The sequence below is a fragment of the Parasteatoda tepidariorum genome, chromosome 11 (assembly GCF_982258835.1).
Source record: "Parasteatoda tepidariorum strain Cologne lab strain chromosome 11, Ptep-v5.0, whole genome shotgun sequence".
Lineage (NCBI taxonomy): Eukaryota > Metazoa > Arthropoda > Arachnida > Araneae > Theridiidae > Parasteatoda > Parasteatoda tepidariorum.
The window spans coordinates 10,091,299-10,114,587 of record NC_141765.1 but is presented as its reverse complement, the minus strand read 5'-3'; the positions used below and the strand labels follow the sequence as shown (position 1 = coordinate 10,114,587).

The 23,289-nt window shown below is 29.5% G+C and overlaps 1 protein-coding gene across 3 annotated transcripts in view; it reads right to left on the bottom strand.

The window, feature by feature from the left end:
* LOC107443174 (protein SEC13 homolog) overlaps nucleotides 1-20,916 on the bottom strand; it is a 66,306-nt gene extending 45,390 nt beyond the window's left edge. Inside the window, exons 1-6 of one of the 3 annotated variants that reach the window (XM_071187587.2) lie at nucleotides 20,468-20,617; nucleotides 17,096-17,156; nucleotides 16,032-16,109; nucleotides 15,900-15,944; nucleotides 15,695-15,810; nucleotides 7,825-7,976 (exon numbers count right to left, since the gene is read on the bottom strand). In XM_071187587.2, the coding sequence (XP_071043688.2) occupies nucleotides 7,825-7,976; nucleotides 15,695-15,810; nucleotides 15,900-15,944; nucleotides 16,032-16,067 (349 nt within the window). In that variant the 5' untranslated portion in view covers nucleotides 16,068-16,109; nucleotides 17,096-17,156; nucleotides 20,468-20,617. Of the gene's footprint in view, nucleotides 1-7,824; nucleotides 7,977-15,694; nucleotides 15,811-15,899; nucleotides 15,945-16,031; nucleotides 16,110-17,095; nucleotides 17,157-20,467; nucleotides 20,618-20,685 lie in introns of those variants that run through there. The other 2 variants (XM_016056958.4, XM_016056957.3) reach the window with 2 other exon arrangements.
* Nucleotides 20,917-23,289: the final 2,373 nt, after the last annotated feature.

Sequence of the window (23,289 nt, the reverse complement as noted above, 5' to 3'; positions counted from 1 at the left end):
TGTAGTGGTGTGGAAAATAAGTTAAGATGAATAAAAAATTACATTAAAACATAAACTTAACCATCACTAGAATAAATTTTTACAAAAAGCGTAGAAAGTTGTCAGCCCTGCTAAAGAAATCACTTAACTAGCAACAAAAAAGTGAAAATAAAAATTACAAAGGTTAAACTCACACTTTCCCCCATTTTATAAATTTCTCCCGCTGCATTAACCAGGGATGTGATTGACAAAAAAGAGGAAGTTTATAACTGCAGCATTAAACGTGCAAAAGAAAAAATGATATGAATTCAATAGCCAATCTGATAATGATTACATTATTATCTATTCATATAAATAAATGGTAATTATGTTCTTAAATAAAATCTTGATTAAAATAATTTTTTTTTCATAATTTAGATAACTGAGTAATTATGCATAAGCACAATTTTATGTATCACATCATTTTAAAAAAACATTTCTTTAATGGTCAAAAGACCTTTATGGACTTTCTCATCAGTTCTTTGTTTTTTTGATGGTCTTTTATTAACATGACTGATCTGTAGACTGCGTTTTGCAGACTTTTGATCATCCGTGTTGATAGGACAAGAAAGTTCATTTCTCACACAATTATTAGAGGCCTTAGATTAAGAATCGCGATGTTGGATTGCAAAATCGCGTGAATAGGAATCATGATGCTTGATTTTATAATCGCGTGAAAAAGTATCGCGATGCCGGATTTTAAAATCGCGTGAATAAGGCGATATCGGATTTTAAAATCGCGATGTTGGATTTTAAGATTGCGTGAATAAGAATCACGATATTGAATTTTAAAATCACGTGAATAAAAATCACGATATTGGATTTTAAAAGCACGAAAATAAAAATTGCGGTATTGAATTTTTAAATCGCGTAAATAAGAATCACGATGCATAATTTTCAGAGTCCGTGAATACTTATCGCAGCGAGTAATGCTTAAACCGCGTATAAATACGAAAATCGATGTTTGATATTACAACCGCGTGATAACGAATCGCAATATTGAAATTCGAATCGCGACATTGGATTTTAAACTAGCGGGAATATGAATCGCGATATTGGGTTTTAAAAAACGTTTAAATACAAATCGCGATATTGGGTTTTTAAATTGCGTGAATGGGAATTGCGAGTAATGATTTTTAAATCGTGTAAAAACGAATCTCATTAAGTAACTTTTAAATCAGTTAAATACGAAAATCGATGGTTTACATAAAAATCATCTAAATAAGAATCGCAATTTTAGCAGATTCTGGCCCAGTTCCTAATATTTAAAATTCTGTAAATCAGCCAATCAAAAGAAATCAAATATCAGCAGCCGAAACGAAACTGCTTAGGCCTTTTTTTTTCATCGTTCGTTTGACTCCCCAAAAGTTTTTGGAACATGGTCGGAAATTTTAAAAAGTCTTTCATCCCTGAAAAGATAAGAGAGTAGTGGAGTAGGAGACGGCGTTGTTTTACCAAGGTCAACCACTTATACCCCAGCCAGCAGATTGACATGTGAAGAAAGGTTTATTGGGGGCTTCAATACTTTCGCTCCGCGGAAGAAAAAAATTTTCAACAAAATATAATTTACTGCATAAAATTTTTTTCAGCGCGGAAATTTATGAAAAAAGAGCGGAAGATATGGAAAAATCTGAAAAAAGCTGAAATCAGCGGATCCGCGGAAGAATCACATCCCTGAAACATATTAAAATTAGCAATGTAACAAGAATTAGTCCCTTTTGTCGAAAATTTAGTTAGCTGAATGATTAGTCAAATACTCCACAGAGTTTTAAAATTCATGTGCTTGGACACAGTTTTGAAATGTATCTTCTGTAAAACAAATGAAAAAGCAAAATTTAAAGAATTGCAACCAGATAACTTCATACTAAACCACAAATTTTTGTACTTCTGCTTTTTTTAAATTATATTCAGGCAAGTAAATTTCATCATTTTTTTTTACACATTTTGCTTTTAGAATTGAGAACAATTGTTTTTTGTTTCATTTCTGCTGGTTTTCTGTTATTATAATAGAGAGGCATTTTCACAGAATGTTTCAGATAGACTATTAGTTTATTCTCACTTTCTTCCTGCACTGTAACTTTAACACTGATAACCGGTAACACAGAAAACTGTGATTTTCAATTCTAAGGTTACGTTTTAGGAACTAAGAACAAATGTTTATTTTTTGTTGTTGTTCTTTCTAATTAATTTTTCATTTTGTCAGTGTTTTTATCATGATACAGCATTTTTTATTTTCATTTCTAATAAACATTATTTTATAGTAGTGGTGCACAACTTGCGGCCCGCCAACCCTTAACGTACGGCCCGTGGCAGCAATCTGAACAAAATTTTAAAATAATAATTTTTCTTTTGAAGAATAAAAAAAAATCGGAAATTTGAAATTTAAGTTTTTGACGCACCCAATCTCAATCAATGTAGTTTTTCCATCGCTATTTTTCGATGGTTAAAGTTACGGATTTACGAATAGTTTTAAAAAACCCTATATTTTTAATACGTCATTATTACGACACACGAATTTCAAATTTTAGTTATCACTTTTGCTGCTCTTCGTGCGTGCCGATTTCATCGTAAATCCAATGACTTTTCGGTGGTTATTGCTACCCATTTTAAGTTTCTGAAATCGTGATTTTTGAAAGTTATGAAACACTTTATTTCAGCAAAATTAATAGCAAATCTAAATGACTTTTGATCCTTTTTTCGGCAGTTATTGCTACGCATTTCCGCGATATCTTAGCACGATATTATTAGGAATCACGAGTAAAGAATCACTCATTTAGATAACCATTTTTGACGTCGCTTTTTCGAGCTGATTTCAACGCAAATAAAATTATTTTTCAATCCTTATTTTGGTAATTACAGGGTTCATACAGAAATCAGAAAAAGAAATCCAAGGAGTCCAAAATTTTAAGGACTAATTTTAATTCAAAAACTTTGTGTGAAAGATAACTATACAGTTTTTTTTTTAATTAAAAAGCAGTTATTATAAAGAACTTGACAAAAATTTATATTTTGCATAAGATATTTATTTTTAGCCCTTTTGAAATAAATTTTGACTTTGTCAAACTTCATCAAGAAAAATAAAGTTATAATTTCACACATAAATATATTTTCCAGCTTCAAATATTTTAATAAATCTTGTTGGAGTGCATAGTACAGATGTTAAAGATTAACATAAAAACCTTCCAATCTTATATTTTTAAATTTGAATACATAAGAAAATCTAAGGCATTTTGCACAACAACAACAAAAAAGTCATTTATTAATTAAGTTTGCTTGTTACATGCAAAATTAAAATTATTTGCTGTTATTTTTTTCCTTCTAACTCTTGCAATTCAATTTCTTTTAAAAAAGTTTTTCTTAAACTATTATATTTTGACAGCTAAGTTACATCATTTAGTTTCCCTGCTTAAACAGCAGATTCATCAGCGAACTTAGAAAGTTCATTCATGCGACGCAATAATCTAAGGACTAATTTAAAATCTAAGTAGTTCCAAGTACTCCTTGGAGACTTTTTTATTTACAAGGAGTTTCTAAGGAGTATAAGGAGTCTGTACGCACCCTGTAATTATTGCTCCTGATTTCTACTAGGTTTGGAAAGTCCCGATATTTTTGACATGTTATTTCGAATCCCGCATTTAAATACATAACTTTTTGACGCGCTTTATTTATGCCGATTTCATCGTAAATATAAAGGGACTTTGATAGTTTCTTTGGCAGTTATTACTACGCTTTTCCTCGTGATTTAAAAAAATTCTGATATTTTTAATACTATAGTTCAACAGCACGCGAGTTATGAATCGCGCATTAAAATAATTACTTTCTACGTGCTTCATTTGTGCCGATTTTAACATAAATATAAGAGGTTTTTTGAACGTGTTTTTTTCCTTTCTTGTTATTGCTGCATTTTTACTTGTGATATTGAATATCCTGATATTTTAACACAATATTACAGCTCGAAAAATTCAATTGTTAATTTTTTTTGTAACTTGAAAAGAATTACATATCTCAGCAAAATCAGCACCTTCCTGAAGAGTATAAAATGAAACAAGTAAAAAAACAAGATGTGTAAATTTATAACGAACCCTTTTGCAAAAAAATTATTCAAAACACGTGACTATTACTTTAGTTCCATGAACATGTGCAAATTTATTAACACACACCCAACCTATTCTTTTTGTTGTCACATGATTTAAAAATCACATATCGCGATTCGTATTTACGCTCATTAAAAATCTTACGTTTTGATTCTTCCTGCAATTTAAAAGTCACACATCGTAATTCGTATTTACACGATTTTAAAATTGCACATCACATTTCGAAATAACATTAACGAGATTTAAAAATCATCCATCGCGATTCGTATTTACAAGACTTAAAACCACATATCACAATTCCAGTTCTGGCGTTTAAAAAATCATACATTGTTACTCTTCTCGCAATTCGAAAATCACACACCGCGATTCATATTAAAGCAATTTAGAAACCACAAATCGCGATTCATATTCACACGTTTTAAAAATCATACGTTGTGAGTTTTCTTCTAGAAATTTAAAAACCACACATCTCGATTCCTATTCACGCAATTTGAAAACCACGCATTGAGTTTTTTTTTATTTTCGTCATTTACAAACCATACAGAGCAATTCGTATTCAAGCAATTTAAAAATATCACATCGCTATTTGTATTCACGCGATTTAAAAATCGCGTAAGAATTAGGAAAGGAAGAACACCATCCGGGATAAATTCCTAAACTAATTAAGTTATTTGCCCCAAGTTTAATACTACCCACAATAGCTTCTATCAAAAGACTGTTTTCCAGAAAGAATTTGGCATGTTCAAAATTACAAAACATTCTTTAAACAAAACCGTTACATTTTCATTTAATGGCTTGAAAAAGCTATGACATGATAAGTAGATCAAATTATCAAAATATTTAAAAATTTTGCAAATTGCAGGATAACCATTAAGAAATTTTTTAAACCTTTTATTACCTACTTAGACCATTTTATATCATTTATGATCGTATTTGCTGGGAAATGATTTGTATAGCATTAAATTTTAACTGCAATAAAATGTAATCAAGATAAGTTTAGTAAAGTACTGTAAATTTTAATTAATTTTTTATCTATAAATGCATTAATTGTAAATAGTGTCATGTTAAAAAGTATTGGTCATAAAGAGTTGTAAACAAGTATCTTTTAATAGTTTTTTAATTATTAAGGAAAATAGTTCCATCAAAATTAATGTTTTCTTTCTTTTTCTTCTTATTCTCAGTCCCTGCCTCTTACAATTAATTTAAAATAAACGTTTTAAAGTTGAGGCATACTAAAGTTAAAGTATGCCTCAACTTTTATACTTTAATGCCTCAACTTTCAACTTTGATCAATATGCTGTACATGTGGCCCTTCACTCAAAAAGGTTGTGCACCCCATTTTATAGCAATTTTCTCTCTAAAATTATCGCAATGTGAAAAAGTTAAATTGTGATTTTCAGCATTAGATTTTCATTCTAAAAATTAAGAACGCTTCTGTTAGACTTCATTCTTTTTTCTTCACTTTTTCTTGAAAATACGGTATTTGGAAAACTGAGATGTTCAGTTGTAAATTTTCTTTTGAGAATTAAGATCGATTTTTAATTTTTCTATTTTGCTTTAGTACATAATCTTTAGTTTTGTACATAATTTTTAGTTTTAATGATAGGGCAGCATTTTCAAAAGCGTTTCTGATAGAATACATTTTTTAACGTCGCTTTGTGGACACATTTTTCTAGAAAATATTACTTTCAGCATATAAATTTTGGTTTAAACGTTGCTATGCTGCTAAAAAATATTACTTGGCTTCGAAAAATGGTATTTGGTTATTCGACTAGATCACAATTTATTACCACATTCAACCAAATCACATTCAAAGCCGAAAAAAGTGATGGAAAAATAACTAAATAATAAGGATTTACAATGAAACTGTGGCAAAATAAATTGCACAAAAAAAAATGATTATTTAAATACGCAATTAGAAATTCAGGCCCCTGAATAGCATTGCAGTTAAAATAACAGGATCCCTAAAATCAGAGGGAAAATTTAAAATTTGCAGTCCATAACATATTACTAAGCATATACATGATACATAATTCTAAAAGCTCATAACTGAACATTCATAACTTAAGCATGGACAGTTCATAACTTAAGCCATTTCTTCCAATACATACATGATGTCTATTTCCTTAGAATTTTCTTTTCTTGAATGATACAGAATCTGTTCATTGATCTGACTAAGACTCTTACCATATGAATAAGTTATTAGTGTTATTTACTCATTTTCTTTTATCTTATGATCTTCTTCACAGTTTGAATTAGAAGCTCTGGAATAATTTTTTGGTTCTCTTTACTAAATTTTCTTCTCTACAATATATTTTTGATATCATTGTTACCTATAAAATTTTTTAAACCTATATGATTTTATATTGAAATTCAAAATGAAGTAACTTGTTATTATTATTTTTTTTTATCAACGGTGCTCTTGGTTCTAATCTATGAAGTAGTAGCTTTACTTGGTGATACAATTGACAAATAATCAATATTTGAACTTCGCTGATAATTTGTATATTTGTAGGAGTTTTGTTCTTAATATGTCAATTATAATTAGATAAATTTGGTGTGGTACTAGAATTATTTACGAAAACTTACTTGGCCGTAAAAACACGCTTCATTTATTCACATTTCGACTATTACTCAATCTTCATGTCAAAGCATATTTTTCAATCTTAAAGGATTATAAATTATAGACTATGTTGGCGCATTTAATCGATACAAAGTAAAAGGTGTAAAACATTTTCTGCAAAAATATCCATAATTCTGGAGTTTAACTAAAAAAGCCAACATCTTGCGGTTGAAATCATTTCAAAGCTGAAGTTACAATCTTATAAGACTAGTGAATGTCTATTGGATTTCATACTTTTATGCAGAAGTGCATTAGTCAACTGAGAAAGGGGGAGACAAAGTATTGCCATAAACTGTTAAATACAATTCTCAAGACTGCAATACTACCTTATTGTACGAAAAACAAGACAATTAGTATTGACATAATTAACTTAGTAAGGAGTGATTTTGATAATAAAATGATCATGGAGAACATATCAATTAAAATTCAAATATTTTAATTCTCATGCAGATTAACCAAACTTTAGTTGAATAACTTAGTTAATGTTTATTTTGGGTTGTTTTTTATTTTGAAATTATGTATTTTAATATAGTTTTATTATGTTTGCTGTTACTCATAAAAATTATGTTTGTTGTTACTCATAAAATGAATTATTTAATGTATAGATATTTCATGTTTAACTGCATATTATTTATTTTTATCACCAACTTTTTCTGCCTCAATGTGGTTTATAAACTAATAATTTTTCTTATCCCATGAAAATGAGGGGTATGGATTACAGACTGCTACATCTGAGACAAAAATTATGGTATAATGCATAAAAAGGAAAATATTTTATTCAATGATTTATTCCTCAATTTGAGAACACTCTTTAATCTTTTAACTAGTTTTTTTGTTATTTAACAATGAGGAAGCCTGAACATTTAATGCCCATAAAAGCTCTCCCTCTCTTGGAGGAAATTATCCCTTTTTCAAATGTTTAAACAAATTAGGAAAAGGAGCAAACAGTTAAAGAATTGAAGCATTCATTCATCATTCCTGAATTATATATATATATATATATATATATATATATATATATATATATATACATAAATTTAAGAATTCAGAATTGCGTTATTTTCAAGCAAATAAATAAAAAATATTCACCAGAGGAATCATGTTCATTATATTCATAAACATTCTTCCATACTTCATCTATTTCTTTCCATATTATAACTTTTCTATCATAAGAACAAGATGCTAGAACAGGACCAAACAGAGGATGAGACCAAGCAACTTGCCACACTGGACCTTCATGACTGATAAAAATAAGAGGTTTTTTTTCTTAGTATTATAACATAATACAATAGACATAATGAAAAATTACAAATGAATAACAATAACTACAAAGGTTTGCAAAAATGACCAATACATTTTTTTTTAAATTCTCGTAATGATTGTTCTTTAAAAAAAAGAATTAATAATAGGGATGTAACGAAGATTTGGCCACTATTCGGTATTCTCCCCTTATGCCAAACATTTGGTAAGAGCAAAGTATTTTTCAACAAAGTTTTTTTTCTTCCTGAATTTTGATAAATTTAATAAAGATTACTCCAAAATAATATTTTTCACTATACATAATTAGAAATAGTTTTTACTGATATTTTCTAAGCTCTAAAACCAGCGGACTTATGTTCTGAAAGACAAATGGAAATTTTTTTTTCTGGCTTTTTTTATTATTAATTTTTCTTTTAACTTTTATTATGACAGGGTATTTCTTAAAGAGTGTTTCTAAAAGAAGTTATTCCCTTACAATCACTTTTTTAAAAAATATGGCAACTTGAAAAAGTTAAATTGAGATAACGTTATCGTAAAATTTTTAGCTTAAAAATTAAGAACGATTTTTGTTTTGGTCGCTATCTAGCTTTTTTCTCTAAAAAAAAAAGAACAGTTGTTTTATCAACCTTTTTTATTATGACGTGGCAATTAAGAAGGTTTCTATCAGGTATTATTCTTTTTCTTGAAAATATGGTGATTGGAAGATTTAGATGTTCAGCTTTAAAATTTTCTTTCAATTGAGATAAATTTTTATTTTTTCTGCTTTGCTTTTGGATATAATAAAATTTTTTGTTTTCACTATAGCGTGGACATTTTTAAAAGCATTTCAGATTGACTATTTCTTTTAATGTTTTCAGGGATAGTTTTTTTGTGAAAAATATTTTAGCATTAAAGTTTTAAGAATTAAGGATTTTTTTTCCTATTTCCCCTTTTTCCAATTTTACAACTTCAGTTTACATATATTTCATTTCATGTTTTATTCTGTTTTTTCTTTATATTTCTATATATGGGCTGCAGGTGGCGTAGCGCAGAACTCTCTACCTATAGCAACACTTTGCATGCTTTTCCCATTAGAGTGTGGAGAGTCATAGAGGAAGGAAGTACGTTAGTTTCTCTCTTGATTTTCATATAGATTAAAATCTTTGAAGTTGGAAAACTATATGGAACTGAAAACTACATTAAACATAGTTCTAAAGAAAAGTACCACGGAAATTTTAAAAAACATTTTTTTAAATAAAAAGGAAAAATATGAAGAAAAAGAAAAATATCGTAGTACATATACAACTGAATAGAGGAGGAGAGGGAAGGGAGAAGGGCCAAAGACATAAAACCAGTATCTCCCCAGATGGCGTATTTGAGCGTTGCGATCGCCAATTGTATTGATATATTTTGCTTTGGCTATATTGATACATTAGAAAGCACTCCTTTTTGCAGATATAATCGTGTGAGCTGATGAAAAGATTATATCTTTTGTTTTCTGGATTTTTATAGTTTTCTTTTTTTTAGAATTTTTTTTCCGGTTTCATGTTATTTTTATTATTATTTTTCTTTTTTCCCCTTTTTTCATTGTTCTGTAATTTTTTCCATGCTTTCTCTACACTTTTTACGCATAGCATAATAAATAAATACAAAAAAAAAAAAAAAAAAAAAAAAAAACGAAGAAAATTAAGAAAAACAATAAGTTTCATTTATTGCGCATAAGCTGCAAGTAAATAGAACTCATAAAATAAGTTCAAAAAGGTAAAACAAAGGAAAATTACAGACTAATGAAAAAAGGGGGGAAAAGAAAATTAATAATAAAAACAAAAAAATGGAGAGAAAAAAAATCCGAACAAAAAAGAGGATAGAATTCTTTTAAAAAATCCGGAAAATAAAAGATATAATCTTTTTATCAGCCCACACATCTTTTTGCGGATATAATCAAGTGGGCTGATGGAAAAGATTATATCTTTTATTTTCCAGATTTTATAAAAGAATTCTATCCTTTTTTTCGGATTTTTTTCCTCCAGTTTTTGTTATTTTTATTATTAATTTTCTTTCCCCCCCTTTTTTATAGTCTGTAATTTTCCTTTGTTTTATTTTCATTTTATGTATATATAAATAGTTGTGAGCCAGTTTTTCATTAATCTTAAATATTTCGAATGAATAACTATCATAGGTTTCTTCGCTTTATCCCATACCAATAATATAGCAAAGTTTTGTTTAATTTTCAATGAGGACTAAACTTATTTGAATAAAAAAATATTATTTATTAATGATTTTTTTACATACCATAATAATTTTGATTGAATTATCAGATTTTCACACACTAAGTTGTGACCTAGGTATGCCAGTTTAAATAAAAGTTTAGACCCCTTAATGTTACTTTTCCATTGTTCACTAAAATGGTGAAACTAATAGCACAAAAAAAAGGGAATGCTTGGATACATTTATAAGGCACAGTAACTAAAAGACTATTTTAATGCAAAAAATATTTAACTATTTTCTAACTTTCCAATTAAGAATGGCCATTGATTTTTTAAAAAAATTGATAAAGCTAAAGAACGGCTGGTCCGATGATCATGCTTTCAACTGTATCAAATAGTTTTTGGACAAAACAGTTTAGCCCACATATACCTCATAGTATAAGGTCTCAAAATATGGAATAAAAAGAAAATGCAATATTTTGAAATTTCTAGGCTAGAACTTCCCTCAATCTAAATCATTTCTGAGTGTCGTGTCAACTCATTGCTGGACAATTTAACATGCACAATTCGTCCGGGTGACAGTTTGTCGCAAGCACAATTTGTCACGGGTACATCTCCTTGCGAATACAATTCATCACAGGCACATAATCATTGTGAGCACTTTTCGCCAGAGTGACAATTTGTCGTGAGCATAATTTCTTGTGGTTTTGATGAAATACATTTATTAATGTAGGCAAAACTCTTGCAATGTCTACAAAAGTAAACTAAATATTTAATTTGTGGCCATTTAAAAATTATGAATGCTCCTAAGAGGGAAGAATTTTGTAATTCAACTACTGTTTTTACAAGAAGGAGGAGGCGTATGCTTGCGTAAGACACTAAAATAAAGATGACTGTTGTGGCTAGTCCTTAGCACATAGCATAAAAAGATATATAGTGATTTCGTAAAAAAGATATATAGTGATTGTAAAATATATTTTTAACTAGTTTGTATAACTAGTAATATTTCTTTAACTTCGTTTAAAAGCAATATTTGACTTGAAACATTTTGACTTCCAAGAAAAATAAATATTTTCTTTATTCAAATCTTTTTTTTAAAAATTTCAGAAAAATATTTCACTTATTACCAATGATGTTGAAATTTTTACCACATTCAAATTTAACTTTTTCATCATTTTTGGGCAGACTGTTTGTTAAGTTCTAAACACTTTTTGTTCTTTTTCAAAATTTTATGCAACGTTTACTATCATTAGTAAGTAAACTATTTTGTAACATTCATTACAATACATAAATCTAGTGGTCGCAGTGCCATATGAAAACTAAAATAGTGGTAAAAGAATTATGATCATTTTCACCAATTCTTGGATGAAATGAGAAATTTTAACTACCACAGCATGCTAACAATAGGTAAAAATATCTAGTTCTAAAACTGAAAATGGTTTTAACTTAAACTTCAATATCTAAAATGGACATCTTCCCTTCTTAGCAAAATGAGACAAAATTACAAACCCCTATCCGTGCATACATAAGAAATTTCCATACCCTCTTCTGGTGTTTTCCTTTTATTACAGTAATATAATTTCAGAAATAAATTTAAATATATAAAAAACTTTGTATAAAACTAAAATTATGTCTTAATTTATTTTGTAAAATTCTGAGTAGACTATTCTTGAGGAAGTTTCTGTATTTTCCTTCAGTGGTTAAAAGTTTTGACCTCTAAAACTTATTAAAAAAAATTTCCAGTTTTTCTCTACCCAAATTTACAAGCATAAAACATTTAAAGTTCAAATATTTTTCTTAATTTTTTTCACACTTTTTGCATTAAAGAAAAATTTAAAATAACATGATTTTAGAGTTACATGCAAGCATTGTTCATACCTCTCCACCCTTTTGTAAGTGAGAACAAGCTAATCACAAACCCTTTCTCTCTTAGATGCTTTCATAACATTTAAAAAGTCACAAATTAAATATTTAGTTAGCTTTTGTAAACAACGCAAGAGTATTAACTTTGTAAATAGATAGCCCAGTAAAATTAAGTTTATTCTTCTGAAAGATTAATGCATAAGATATTTTTACATAGCTTTGCTGTGTTCTCATAAAGTATGTCTGAAAACTCTCCAACTCTTCTCTGTACGGTTCCCCATTTTTTCAGGGAAATGAGGATTTGGAGAGGGGGGGGGGGCAGAGTTGAATTTCCTTTATAAAGGCAAGTGAGGCTTTGTTTCTGAAGTATTTTTTAGACTTAATTGACTGAAACCAATCTTGTGACCATGTGCTGATCAGTTTAGATTTTTCAAGGGTTTTAGGTAGAAAAAGTACGAATTTGTATTAGCACATATTTATGCAACTAACATTGCTATTTAAACATACAAGACATTGTTTCTTATGTATTTCTCAGGGTATCTGCTATATTTTAGATTTTCAAATTCATGACTTTTCATGATTTTCCATGACTAATTCCAAGAATTTTTCATGACTTAACGAAGTTATTATTTTCTCCGACAAAAGCGCAACAATAAATTTAAAAAAAGCATTATAATAACATTAATTGAAATGATAGGTATAACCAAAACTGTTATACTCTGCATCTTCATATTTATAGATTTTAAATTTAAAAAACAGAGTAAAGAAAGAGTAGAAACAATAAAATAGCTGAAAAAAATACAAAAACAAATAATTTTCTTTCCTTTTTTTCTGCAGAATTATATTCCAAAGATACTTTTCTTGTTCATCAGAAAGGAAAGAAATACTCCTGATTTTTCTGTTCTCATTTTGGAATAAAAAAAATTTGCCAATGCTTCAATTCATGTGCTTCAACTAGAATTTTAAATTGATAAAATTAAAAAAGAAAAATAATAAAAATTCTTAGATCACAGAAGTTCAAAAGATAATTCGCTCTAGAAATGATGTTTTTTTTTTCATTTTTTGAAAGAACACCATAATTTTTAAAGAACATGATAAAATTATTTTATATTCTAATAAAATATGACTAAGTGTTGATTTTGCTAGGAATTCAGATATTTGGAACAGGATGAAATTGGGGGGGGGGGGGATTCATTTTAAAAATTAGATTTTTCGGAGACCTAAATCCATGACTTTCCATGATTTATTTAAAAAAAATAGTAAAAATCATGACATTTCATGGCAAGTTTTGTTCAATACTGAAATTCATGACTTTCCATGACTATCCAGGTGCGCAGATACCCTGCATGTTGAACCAAATGAAATATGTCCCGTATGATATGAAATATGAACAAGTTACCAGAATATATAGTTTAAAATTTAAATGTGTTTTTTTGAATAAAAAGTACTTTTTTTGACATACATTTATGTATGCTTTTTACATTGCTATGTAGAATCTATCTGAACATGCAAGGTAAATTTTTTGCTGTAATTTTTTTATGCAGAATTGCACACTTCGATGAAATGAAAAACTTTCTGATAACACAAAATTTCAATTAAAAAACTTCCTGCAAGCAATTTATTTACTCTTATACCTAGTATTGACAAAATTTGTTAGAAAATCACTATTTTTTAAAAACTATATTGATTATTGTACCTCCCAGCATATATTTGTTTAAATTTAGCAGTTTTTTGACGAAATAAAGCCAGTCCACTTACCTTGATTTATCCCATACATGGCTTTCTTTGTATATCTAACATCTAAGTCATTCAGAAACATTTTCATGCATACATTTAATAAATATTTTTATAAGAATCAATGTCCATTCAATTTTCGGTGCCTGAAAGTTAAATACAGTTTCGAATATTTTTTAAGACAAATAATTAAGAAGTTATAAGGATATTCAGTACAAAAGTACAATTTTGTACTAGCACTTATATATGCATCTCATATTGCTAAGCTGACAAGTGAGATATTGTTTCCTATGGATTATTTTTCGCTTAATCGAATGAAAACAAACACAAATCAGAAGAACTAATATTTCAAAAGTTGCAATGGTTATTTTTATAAAAAGTACTATTTTTGGAATTGTATCAAATTATGAAGAAATTTCTATGAATTTCGAAGTTATTTATCCTATAAACTTAAATTTTATCTCATTCAATACAGTATGAAAAACTACAGCAAAAAATTTACCTTACATGCTTAAATAGCATTTAGAAAGCAATGAAAATATGCACATATGTACACGTTAATATAAGGACTTTTTATACAAAAAGCACTTTTAAACTATTCATTCTGTTGACTCTTGTATAGTCTCATTTAATTCAACATAAAAAACTATAGAGGTAACAAACAATGCCTCACTTCTTTAGATAGTAATGGCAGATGCATAAATAGGAATAATGATTCACTTTCTTCTTCGGAAGAAATTCAACCTCCCCCATTTCCCTCAACAAAGAAAAAAAAAGGGAGAAGTGTATTGAGGAAAGTGGGAGTTTTCTGGTATCATTCATAATGACAAAAAGCTTTCTGCCGGAAAAAAAATATATTTGGAATTAATCTTTCTGAAGATACACCCATTCTATTGCTATAATTAGTGGACTGAGATGTATTTAATCGAAACCATAAGAAATTGTGCCTATAAACGAATGTGCCTAAGACAAATTGTCTTTGTGACAAGTTGCTCTCAAAATGAATTGTTTTTTAATGTTATTTTTACTTGAATATCTGTGTTGCTATTTGTTCACATAAAATGAAATGAAAATAAAAAAAAGAGAGAGAAAAGAAATACATGTCTTGATTCTTGAAAGAGAATGTTCAACTTATGGTCTGCTTATTTTTTTCTATCATTATATTTTATCAGAGAAATTTATTTTATCATACCAAATACTTTTTTTCTTCTCCAATGCCCACCCGATAGACACATGTCATTCAGGTATCAGAAGGGCAGATTCGTTGGCCACTCTTTCAGCAGCACGATATTAGGTGAGACATTAAAGGTCCCACAGTAAGGACAGACAGTACAGAGAATGAAAGAACATTCATGCCTTGTCCAGGATTCAAAACTAGGACCTTTCTGATGTGACGTCAGCTCCCTGACTACTACACAGTCCGGTCAGCTCATACTAAATATTGTTATAGTTAATTATTGTTTATTTATTATATTTTATTAAATAATGAATGTTCTCTTTGTTTACCCTAAAGGCCTATTTTCTGCAAAAATTTATTTTCAAGACTTGCATAAGTCCTGAGACTTTCTACTGAAGTATGTACAATGTCTAATGCAAACTATGGTTTGTAAGGTTAAGAAATGTTATTTTTAAAGAGCCTGCAATTATGAGCAGAACATCTCCAGGCAAGTCTCATTCAATTATTGTCTCTGTTTGAGTTTATGAAAAAATTTGGGAGATTACAGTTTCCAACCAAGCATAATGGGAACCTAGAAACACCTTTCAGTTGGTCTCAATGGCCATTACGGCAGCAAGTGCAAATACATCTGTTATAGTCAAAAACAACTTTAAAATTTTCAGTTAAATTTAAAGGTTGTAAGAAACTCTAAATATGAATAATTGATTAAAAAAATTTTATACCTCAAGTTAAATCTTACCCTTTCAATGTTGTAACAAGGTTGTAAAGACCATTTCGCACATTGAAAATTTTTACATTTTTGTCTGAAGAACAGGTAGCAAGGCAAAGACCATTATAATCCATTTGAGCATCATGCTAGGATTAAAAATAATATTGTATTAGTTGTAAAGATTTATGGGAATCTATATCTTTTAAAATTATAACAATAAAAGTTTTTCACTTACAATCATATCAGAATGACCAGTATCTACATCTTGTTCTAATGATACCTACAACAATAGTAATTATATTAGATATAGCTAATCAGAGTGCCCAGAAGTTTTCTAATATATCCCAAATGGCAATTAAGAAAATACCCATGTTATGCATTTTAAGCTGTATCCTATCCTCATCGCTACAATATTAGGTCATGTGAATTAATGAGTGGCGTCCAACTATGAAATCATGAAACTGTTAGTAACAATCATCCTATTATTAATCTATGTTGCACAGTATAAGAACAGGGAAGAGTGATTCTACACCAAATCAACCAATCATAAAAACTTCAGGTCTTTGTATTAAGTTTATTTTTGGGCCACAGGTAGAACTCTTAGAATAGATGAAAAATACCAAGTTTCTGATTTTTTGAACCATTAGTTAATGAGTTATGCATTTTTGAATTTTTAAAATTTTGCGAATTTTTTGTAGCTTTTAAATAGCTATAACTGGAGAACTATTTGACATAGTTGACTAAATTATGTGTAATTTTGTTCAGTCCTTTATGGCATTTTATACAATTCATAATACGGCTAAGTTATAAAAAATATTCAAATAAATAAATAAAATGTGTCCATTTTTCTGAAAACAATACACTTTATATTTTTATTTACTTTATTTTTTTAGCAATGTGTATGTCAAATTTTAAGATGGCATTATGATGGGATCTACCAGAAATTTTTTTTTTCTTGTTAAACATTGACATAAATCATGTATAGTAACATGAATATGCCACTTTTCCACCAAAATGATGCATGATTTGACACTGTTAAAATGAGAAATATTTGTTTTAAGGATCCCATAAGAATACTATCTTGAAATTTGGCACACACATTGTTAAATGAAAAAATTATTTCAAGAAAAATTAAAAGTGTAGATTTTCTTTTATAAATATGTTTTATATTCCATAAAATGCCATTAAAAACTTAAAAAGACACAAAATTTAGCTCTAGAGGTCAATTAGTCCTCAAGTTATAGCTGTTTAAATATTTTAAAACTGTAAATCTTCAAAATTGCATACTTTGGAAACAAATTATTAAAAAAATCTGAAACTTGCTATTTTTCATGTCAGAAGCAGATTTATTAAACATGTCAAAAATAATTGAAATTTGACTTGTTGAGCTAAAACAATTTTTTTTTTTTTATAGGTTGATTGGAGAATTACCTAGAAAGAGAAGAGTGCATTGAACATCCTTCCTTCCGTTACATCAAATCAGAACTGAATGCTTTGTAAAGTATACAGGGATGAGAGTAGTTGGAAAGTAAAAAAGAGGAAATTCAAGAATGAGTATATATATATGTATATATATATATATATATATATATATATATATATATATATATATATATATATAAAAACTTGTAAACCATGTGATTATAAATCCTGATGATTAATTTTAAAATTGCATGAACATATAAATATGAATCACATGCATGATTTTAAATTAAGAGAATATGAATCCCGAAATGAGGCTTTTAAATCATGTGAATATGAAACTCTATATCGAATTTAAAAAATGGGAAAATACAAATCATGATGCGTAATTTTTAGATCACATAAATACGAATCACGACGCGTAATTTTTAAATAGTACGAATCCCACTGTCTAATTTTTAAAGCACGCATAAATAGGAAAATCGATGTTTGATATTACAACCCAGAAACCGTTTCACGACATTGGATTTTAAGCTTGCATGAATACGAATCGCTACATCGGGTTTTAAAAGCGCGTAATTACAAATCGTGATATTGGATTTTTAAATCTCGTAAATAAGAATCGCAATGTACGGCATTTAAATCGCCTGATTAAGAATCACATTGTTTGAGGGAGAAATGAGGACTTCAATACTTTCGCTTCGCGGAAAATTTAATTCATCATAAAATATTTTAACTTGTGCAAAAAAAAATTTCAGCGGAAATTAGCGGTAAAAATGGAAAAAAAAGCGGAAATCCGCGATTCCGCGGAAGAATCACATCCCTGAGTATAGTAGTCGTGCTAGGAGTGAGACTGGGAAATGAATTGTGGAAAAAATCTAATATTGTAGTGACAAGCAAATATTTAAGTATTCCAAATGGTTACTTTCTTTCGGACTTCATTCAGAAAGCTGGAAGTATTCATGATTAGAAAAATAAGCTAGACGAATCATAAGGAGTTACTATAATTTCCTATTTGGTGGTGGCCTGGCACTTTATTCGTTAGTACATTCATCTATCTACTAGACCTCTATCATACTAGTACCTCTATCATACTAGATTATGTGGAGTTTCTAGACATTCTAAGCAAACTTCTAGAAAATCTTTCATCGAAACCAGAAATTCTTAGTCGCTTCAAGTTTCATAAATGCGACTTAAAATATAGGGAGAGTATTGCCGACTATGCTGCGAAACTCTGGAAGCTGTCAGAATATTGCAAATTTAAGAAGAGAACTGAATTCAATGACGTGTAAACAACTGGTATATTGAATTTTACCAAAAATGCCACATAAGTTTTTTTCTGATTCAAAATTTTCTCGTTACTGCTTTGGGTTTAACATTAGTGGAAGAAGTTACAGTGAATTAATCAAAGAAAATTAGGGATGCTGTTCCATGCAGTCTATATCAGGAAAACTAAAGTACCAAATCTGAGTATTTTCTGTAAATAGCAATAGAGTAATAAAATGTGTCATAGGTGCAGGAATAATCAACTGTATGGGGAATGTAAATTTAATTCTGCACTTTAAGAATTTGTAATAATGTAGATTGTTTGCAATTATTGCTGTAAAGTGAGACAAATTGCAAAGGTATGTAGCGTAAAATGTTCTTAAAATATAAACGTTTAAGTATAAAATATTGAGTTATAGAAACGTCAGATATTGATAAAGGATATACTTGTATAAATAAGTTATATTCTATTTGTAATGTCTTCAAATTACTGTACAATGAGCCAAAAAAAAGAAAGGGACACCCTGAATAACTTTTGATCTGATGATCGGACCTTCGCGTTATTAATGGCTCGAGAGGGTGATGTCAAATATGCTAATTATTCAGTGCAGACGATACTTCAAGTTACAAAATTTATTTTCTCTAAATAAATATACCATTTTTCGACAAATTCCGATTTCTGACCCCCAAAATATAGGAAGTAGTCGCAATCTGGGAAATATGGTCCCAATAGTTTAGTCAGTAGAGTGGTCCAAAGTTTGGAGCCCTTAATGTTAATTTTACTCTCTGCGTATTTCCCCATGTCTCTAGAATTTTGAAGGGAATTGAAAAAATAAAACTTGAACGATATTGATTGAATAGTTCCTGAGAAATACAATTTCAAATATGCGACTTTTCACTTTTGCCCTGGCATTCTCTAAAAGTTTCCTCCAACTGCCCCTCTATTTTTGGGAACTGTCCTCCAGTTTCTTGATTTTCGATGTCTTTCTCAACACTGTCGATCTACCTAAGACGTGGTCTTCCTCCTGCTCCCATAGGTTTTGAAAAAATATTTTCTTGCAGTTTCGGTCTTTCTGTATTCTGATTAAACGTTTTAGTCTCATTTTAGTCTTTGTATATTTATGTACTAGACAACATCAGGCTGCCTTAAGATTTTATACAGCTCTGAGTTAGTTCTTCTCCATGAGTCTGAGTTCCACCACAGATACTTTATAGTACCTTTCTTTCAAAAATTGCAATTGCCTCCTCATCATTTAAAGTCAATGCCAGGTCTCAAAAGCATAAGTCGAAATAGATTATATTAGAGTAGTTTAATTCTTAATTTTAAAAAGTTGGATCTAATATTTTTTCGGACTGTGAAAGCATCTTTTAGCATTTATGATTCATTTATTGTATTACTGTAGTAAGGTCATTGTTATTGTTGAATTCTGCTCCGAAATAGGTGAAGCAATCTATATTTTCAAACTTATATACCTCAATTTCCAAATGACTAATTTGGAGATCTAAATTTAAACCCTGCATATACTTGGACTTTTTTTTCTTCCTTTTACTATTAAATTCATTGCCTTTGCTTTTTATTTTAATACAATAAAGGCTTGTTTAAGAGTTTGGAGATTTGATTGACAATATATAAAGCATTTTGTTTCCAGTTCATAATATCAAGTTTTGATTATTTGGAACATATATCAAGGATTAAATTTTTATTTAAAAATTCAGAATTTCAAAATTTTATAGGACACAGTAAAAGTAGGAAAATTATCTATATCATGAAACAATTGTCTAATACTTAAAATATACACATTAAATATGCACTGCACATAAAAATAAACATTGCATTCATAACAATGCTATATATATATATACGAAGCATTTTTATCAATGCAATGTGTATTTTTTGTTTATATTTATATAAAAGAAAAAAGAAAGTATTAAAGTTTTTGATGAAAAAAAAACAACGAGTTGAACTTTTTTGAAAAAAACCAGATTCGTTAATTTATAACTCAATTTATAACTTAATTCGTCAACTCTGAGGAATAATGCAGGCCTCAATTTTCAAATTTTTAGTCAATAATTTGAGAGTGAAATCTTTCGCAAATAAAACTGAAGAACTGAAACCTAATGAACGAAATATTCAGTTTTCAGAGAATTCAACCAGAATAACACTAGTTAAATTTGTAGGGAATGTAATTTAATTCTTCATAAGCTTATTTACATAGATGCAAAATTAAAGCTATAATTTAACAAATTATAAAACAGCTGAAAGGGAGGTTGAATTCTTCTTATACAAGAGGGCGATAATGTAGAATCGAAGGGAAAAAAAAAAAAATTCTTACCATCCTTGCTCCTCACTTAGAGTCTTGAAAGAAAAAGAAGAAATTTCCTCTTTCTTTATCTACTGAAGGCATGTCTCTGTATGCCAGCTGATATTCTATACTGACGTGTTTGTTAGTAAATAAAGAAGATAAACTTGACATGTGCGTGAGAGGCGTTGATGATGACGTATATGTAGGTCACTTTCAGTTGTTTGTTTCTGCTTAGCCTATCGACTATTTAGGTAAATGATTAAATCTAGGATTTTTCGTATTGGTTATCTAAATGGGCTACAGGTGGCGTGGAGAGTCATAGAAGAAGAAAGTATGTTAGATTATGTCTTGATTTTCATATAGATTAAAATGTTCTAAGTTCGTAAACTATATGGAATTGAAAACTAATTAAACATATCTCTAAAAGAAAGCATCATGAAAATATGAAGGAAGTACGCCAGTTTTCATCTTGATTATCAAATAGATTAAAAACTTTTAAGCTAAGAAACTATATGGAATTGAAAACTACAATGAACATAGTTCTAAAAGAATGTGTCATGGAAATTTTAAAACTTACTTTTGACAATTAAATACGAAAAATATTAAGAAAGGAGAAGATATCGTAATACATACCTATACAACTGAGAAAAAGAGGAGAGGGAAGGGGTAAGGTCGAGACATGGAACTGGTCTTCTCCGCAGATGATGTATTCGAGCGTTGCGATCGCCTTCCTAAAACTGGAAAAAATCTAGAAAACTTCTGGTGTAGCCCCCCCCCTCCCGTTTATGTTATCCTTAGGAGGCGATGTGTGAACAGACATAATATTCCAGGACGTGTTATTATTGTGATTTGTGTTTAAATTTACTCTTAATTTTACCATTCATTAGACTATTCTGAAATATATAAATTCTAACAGGTGGCGAGCCTAAACCAAATTAAACAAAATTAATATCACAGGATAAATAAAGTACAAGGTTTGCCATGTTTTGAGTGTTATCCTTATTTGGCTGTATTTTTGTAAAATACAGCCGTCTGTTATTTTTTGGGTTGCATCATAACAAGCTTGGGGAGTATTCCGAATTCATTTGTTGTTTGTCTCGTTGAAAGTCAAATTGAAAAAACGAGTTATATTGAAAGCACTACGAGTATAATAAATTTTCTGGGGCGTTTTTTCAAGCTTAAGCGTAAAAATAAGTCGGAAATAGCAACCTGCTAGTCTAACTGCAAATTTTGACCCACAGCGCCATCTGCGCTTAGCTTTACACGGTAAATCATACATCGCGAGAGTGGCCCTTTACCGCCAAATGTGCATCCCGCAGTGGACTGATTGTTAAGACACGGTTCCCAGCAGATCACCGAAGTCAAGCATCACTGGCTGCGGTGAGTGTGCGGGTGGGTGATCACTTGGATCAGTCTGCGTAGGGACCGAGGGTGTGCGGTATTGGTCCTCGTTAAACTGTTCTGAAGTAAAGTGCTCGACTTCACGTGTAGGTCGTCGGGCTATCGAAGCGGGGGTGCCATCCCATCTGCAGAGGATCAAAATTGTCATGGCATGTCTTCGGATCATCCTCAAGGATGTTTTCCAGACCGTCGCTAATAGCCCATTGCGCATCTCCTGTGCGACGTAAATGAACTACAACTACAGCTGCCAAATATGCACTTTATTGCAAAGGTATTGTCATTACCGATTTTGCAGAAATTTTTAAATATAATATAAAATTTGCTGGAGCGTCGAAAATGAACACAACACACTGCATGAAGTGAAAAAAAATCAAATATGCGAATTTGGAGATGCGAGAGGGAATATGATTGGTAAGTTTTTTGTGGGTAAATTTCACCAATCAGGTTCTCATTCGCACCCCTGAATTTGCTTCTGTGCATACAGTGCGAATGTCCTTGTTTGTTTCATAACATTACTACGCGCGTCTAAGGCACTGTGAAATCCATTCTCACTGCATGCGATTTACGCACCGCGTATCTCCGTTGAGGGAGAATGAGAATCTGATTGGTGAAATACACTGCATGTAATTTTTTTCACATCATATAAAAAATTCTCACTCGAATAAAAACCACACTGGCTAAATTTTTGGCAAAATATTATTCATTAACAGTCAAAATAACAAATTCTCATATTTTTTGTGTGTGAGAATGTTAGTAAGTTCGGAGCAGTTTCGAGTTCATAAATTTATACAAAATCTTCCCTATTAATAACGATTAGATCTGATTAATATTTTTAATGTGTGTAATATTTTATAAGCACAGTCTAATATTAATATTTTAATTTTACAATTGCACAGTTAAACTTCTCTTACAGTTATGTAAAATTAAGCAACAATAATTAGTAAGCCTTAAATAAATATTCAAAAGTGATACTGAATAGTATAATAGAGCATAGTACTTTGTTTCTGTTTGTAAATAGAATACTTAATAATGTACGATATATTTAAATTCTGTGCTGTATGAGACATTATTATGACAGTAAATTCACTATATCTTGAGAAATATTCCATTTAAAAGTCTAATTATTTACGTAGACATAAAATTCTCCTAAATTGTATATGAATATAGATTATAGTAAGGCATTTGTTGTTTGTTTGCTGGTGTGACTGTAGTGCGTTGAGGGTTAAAATTATT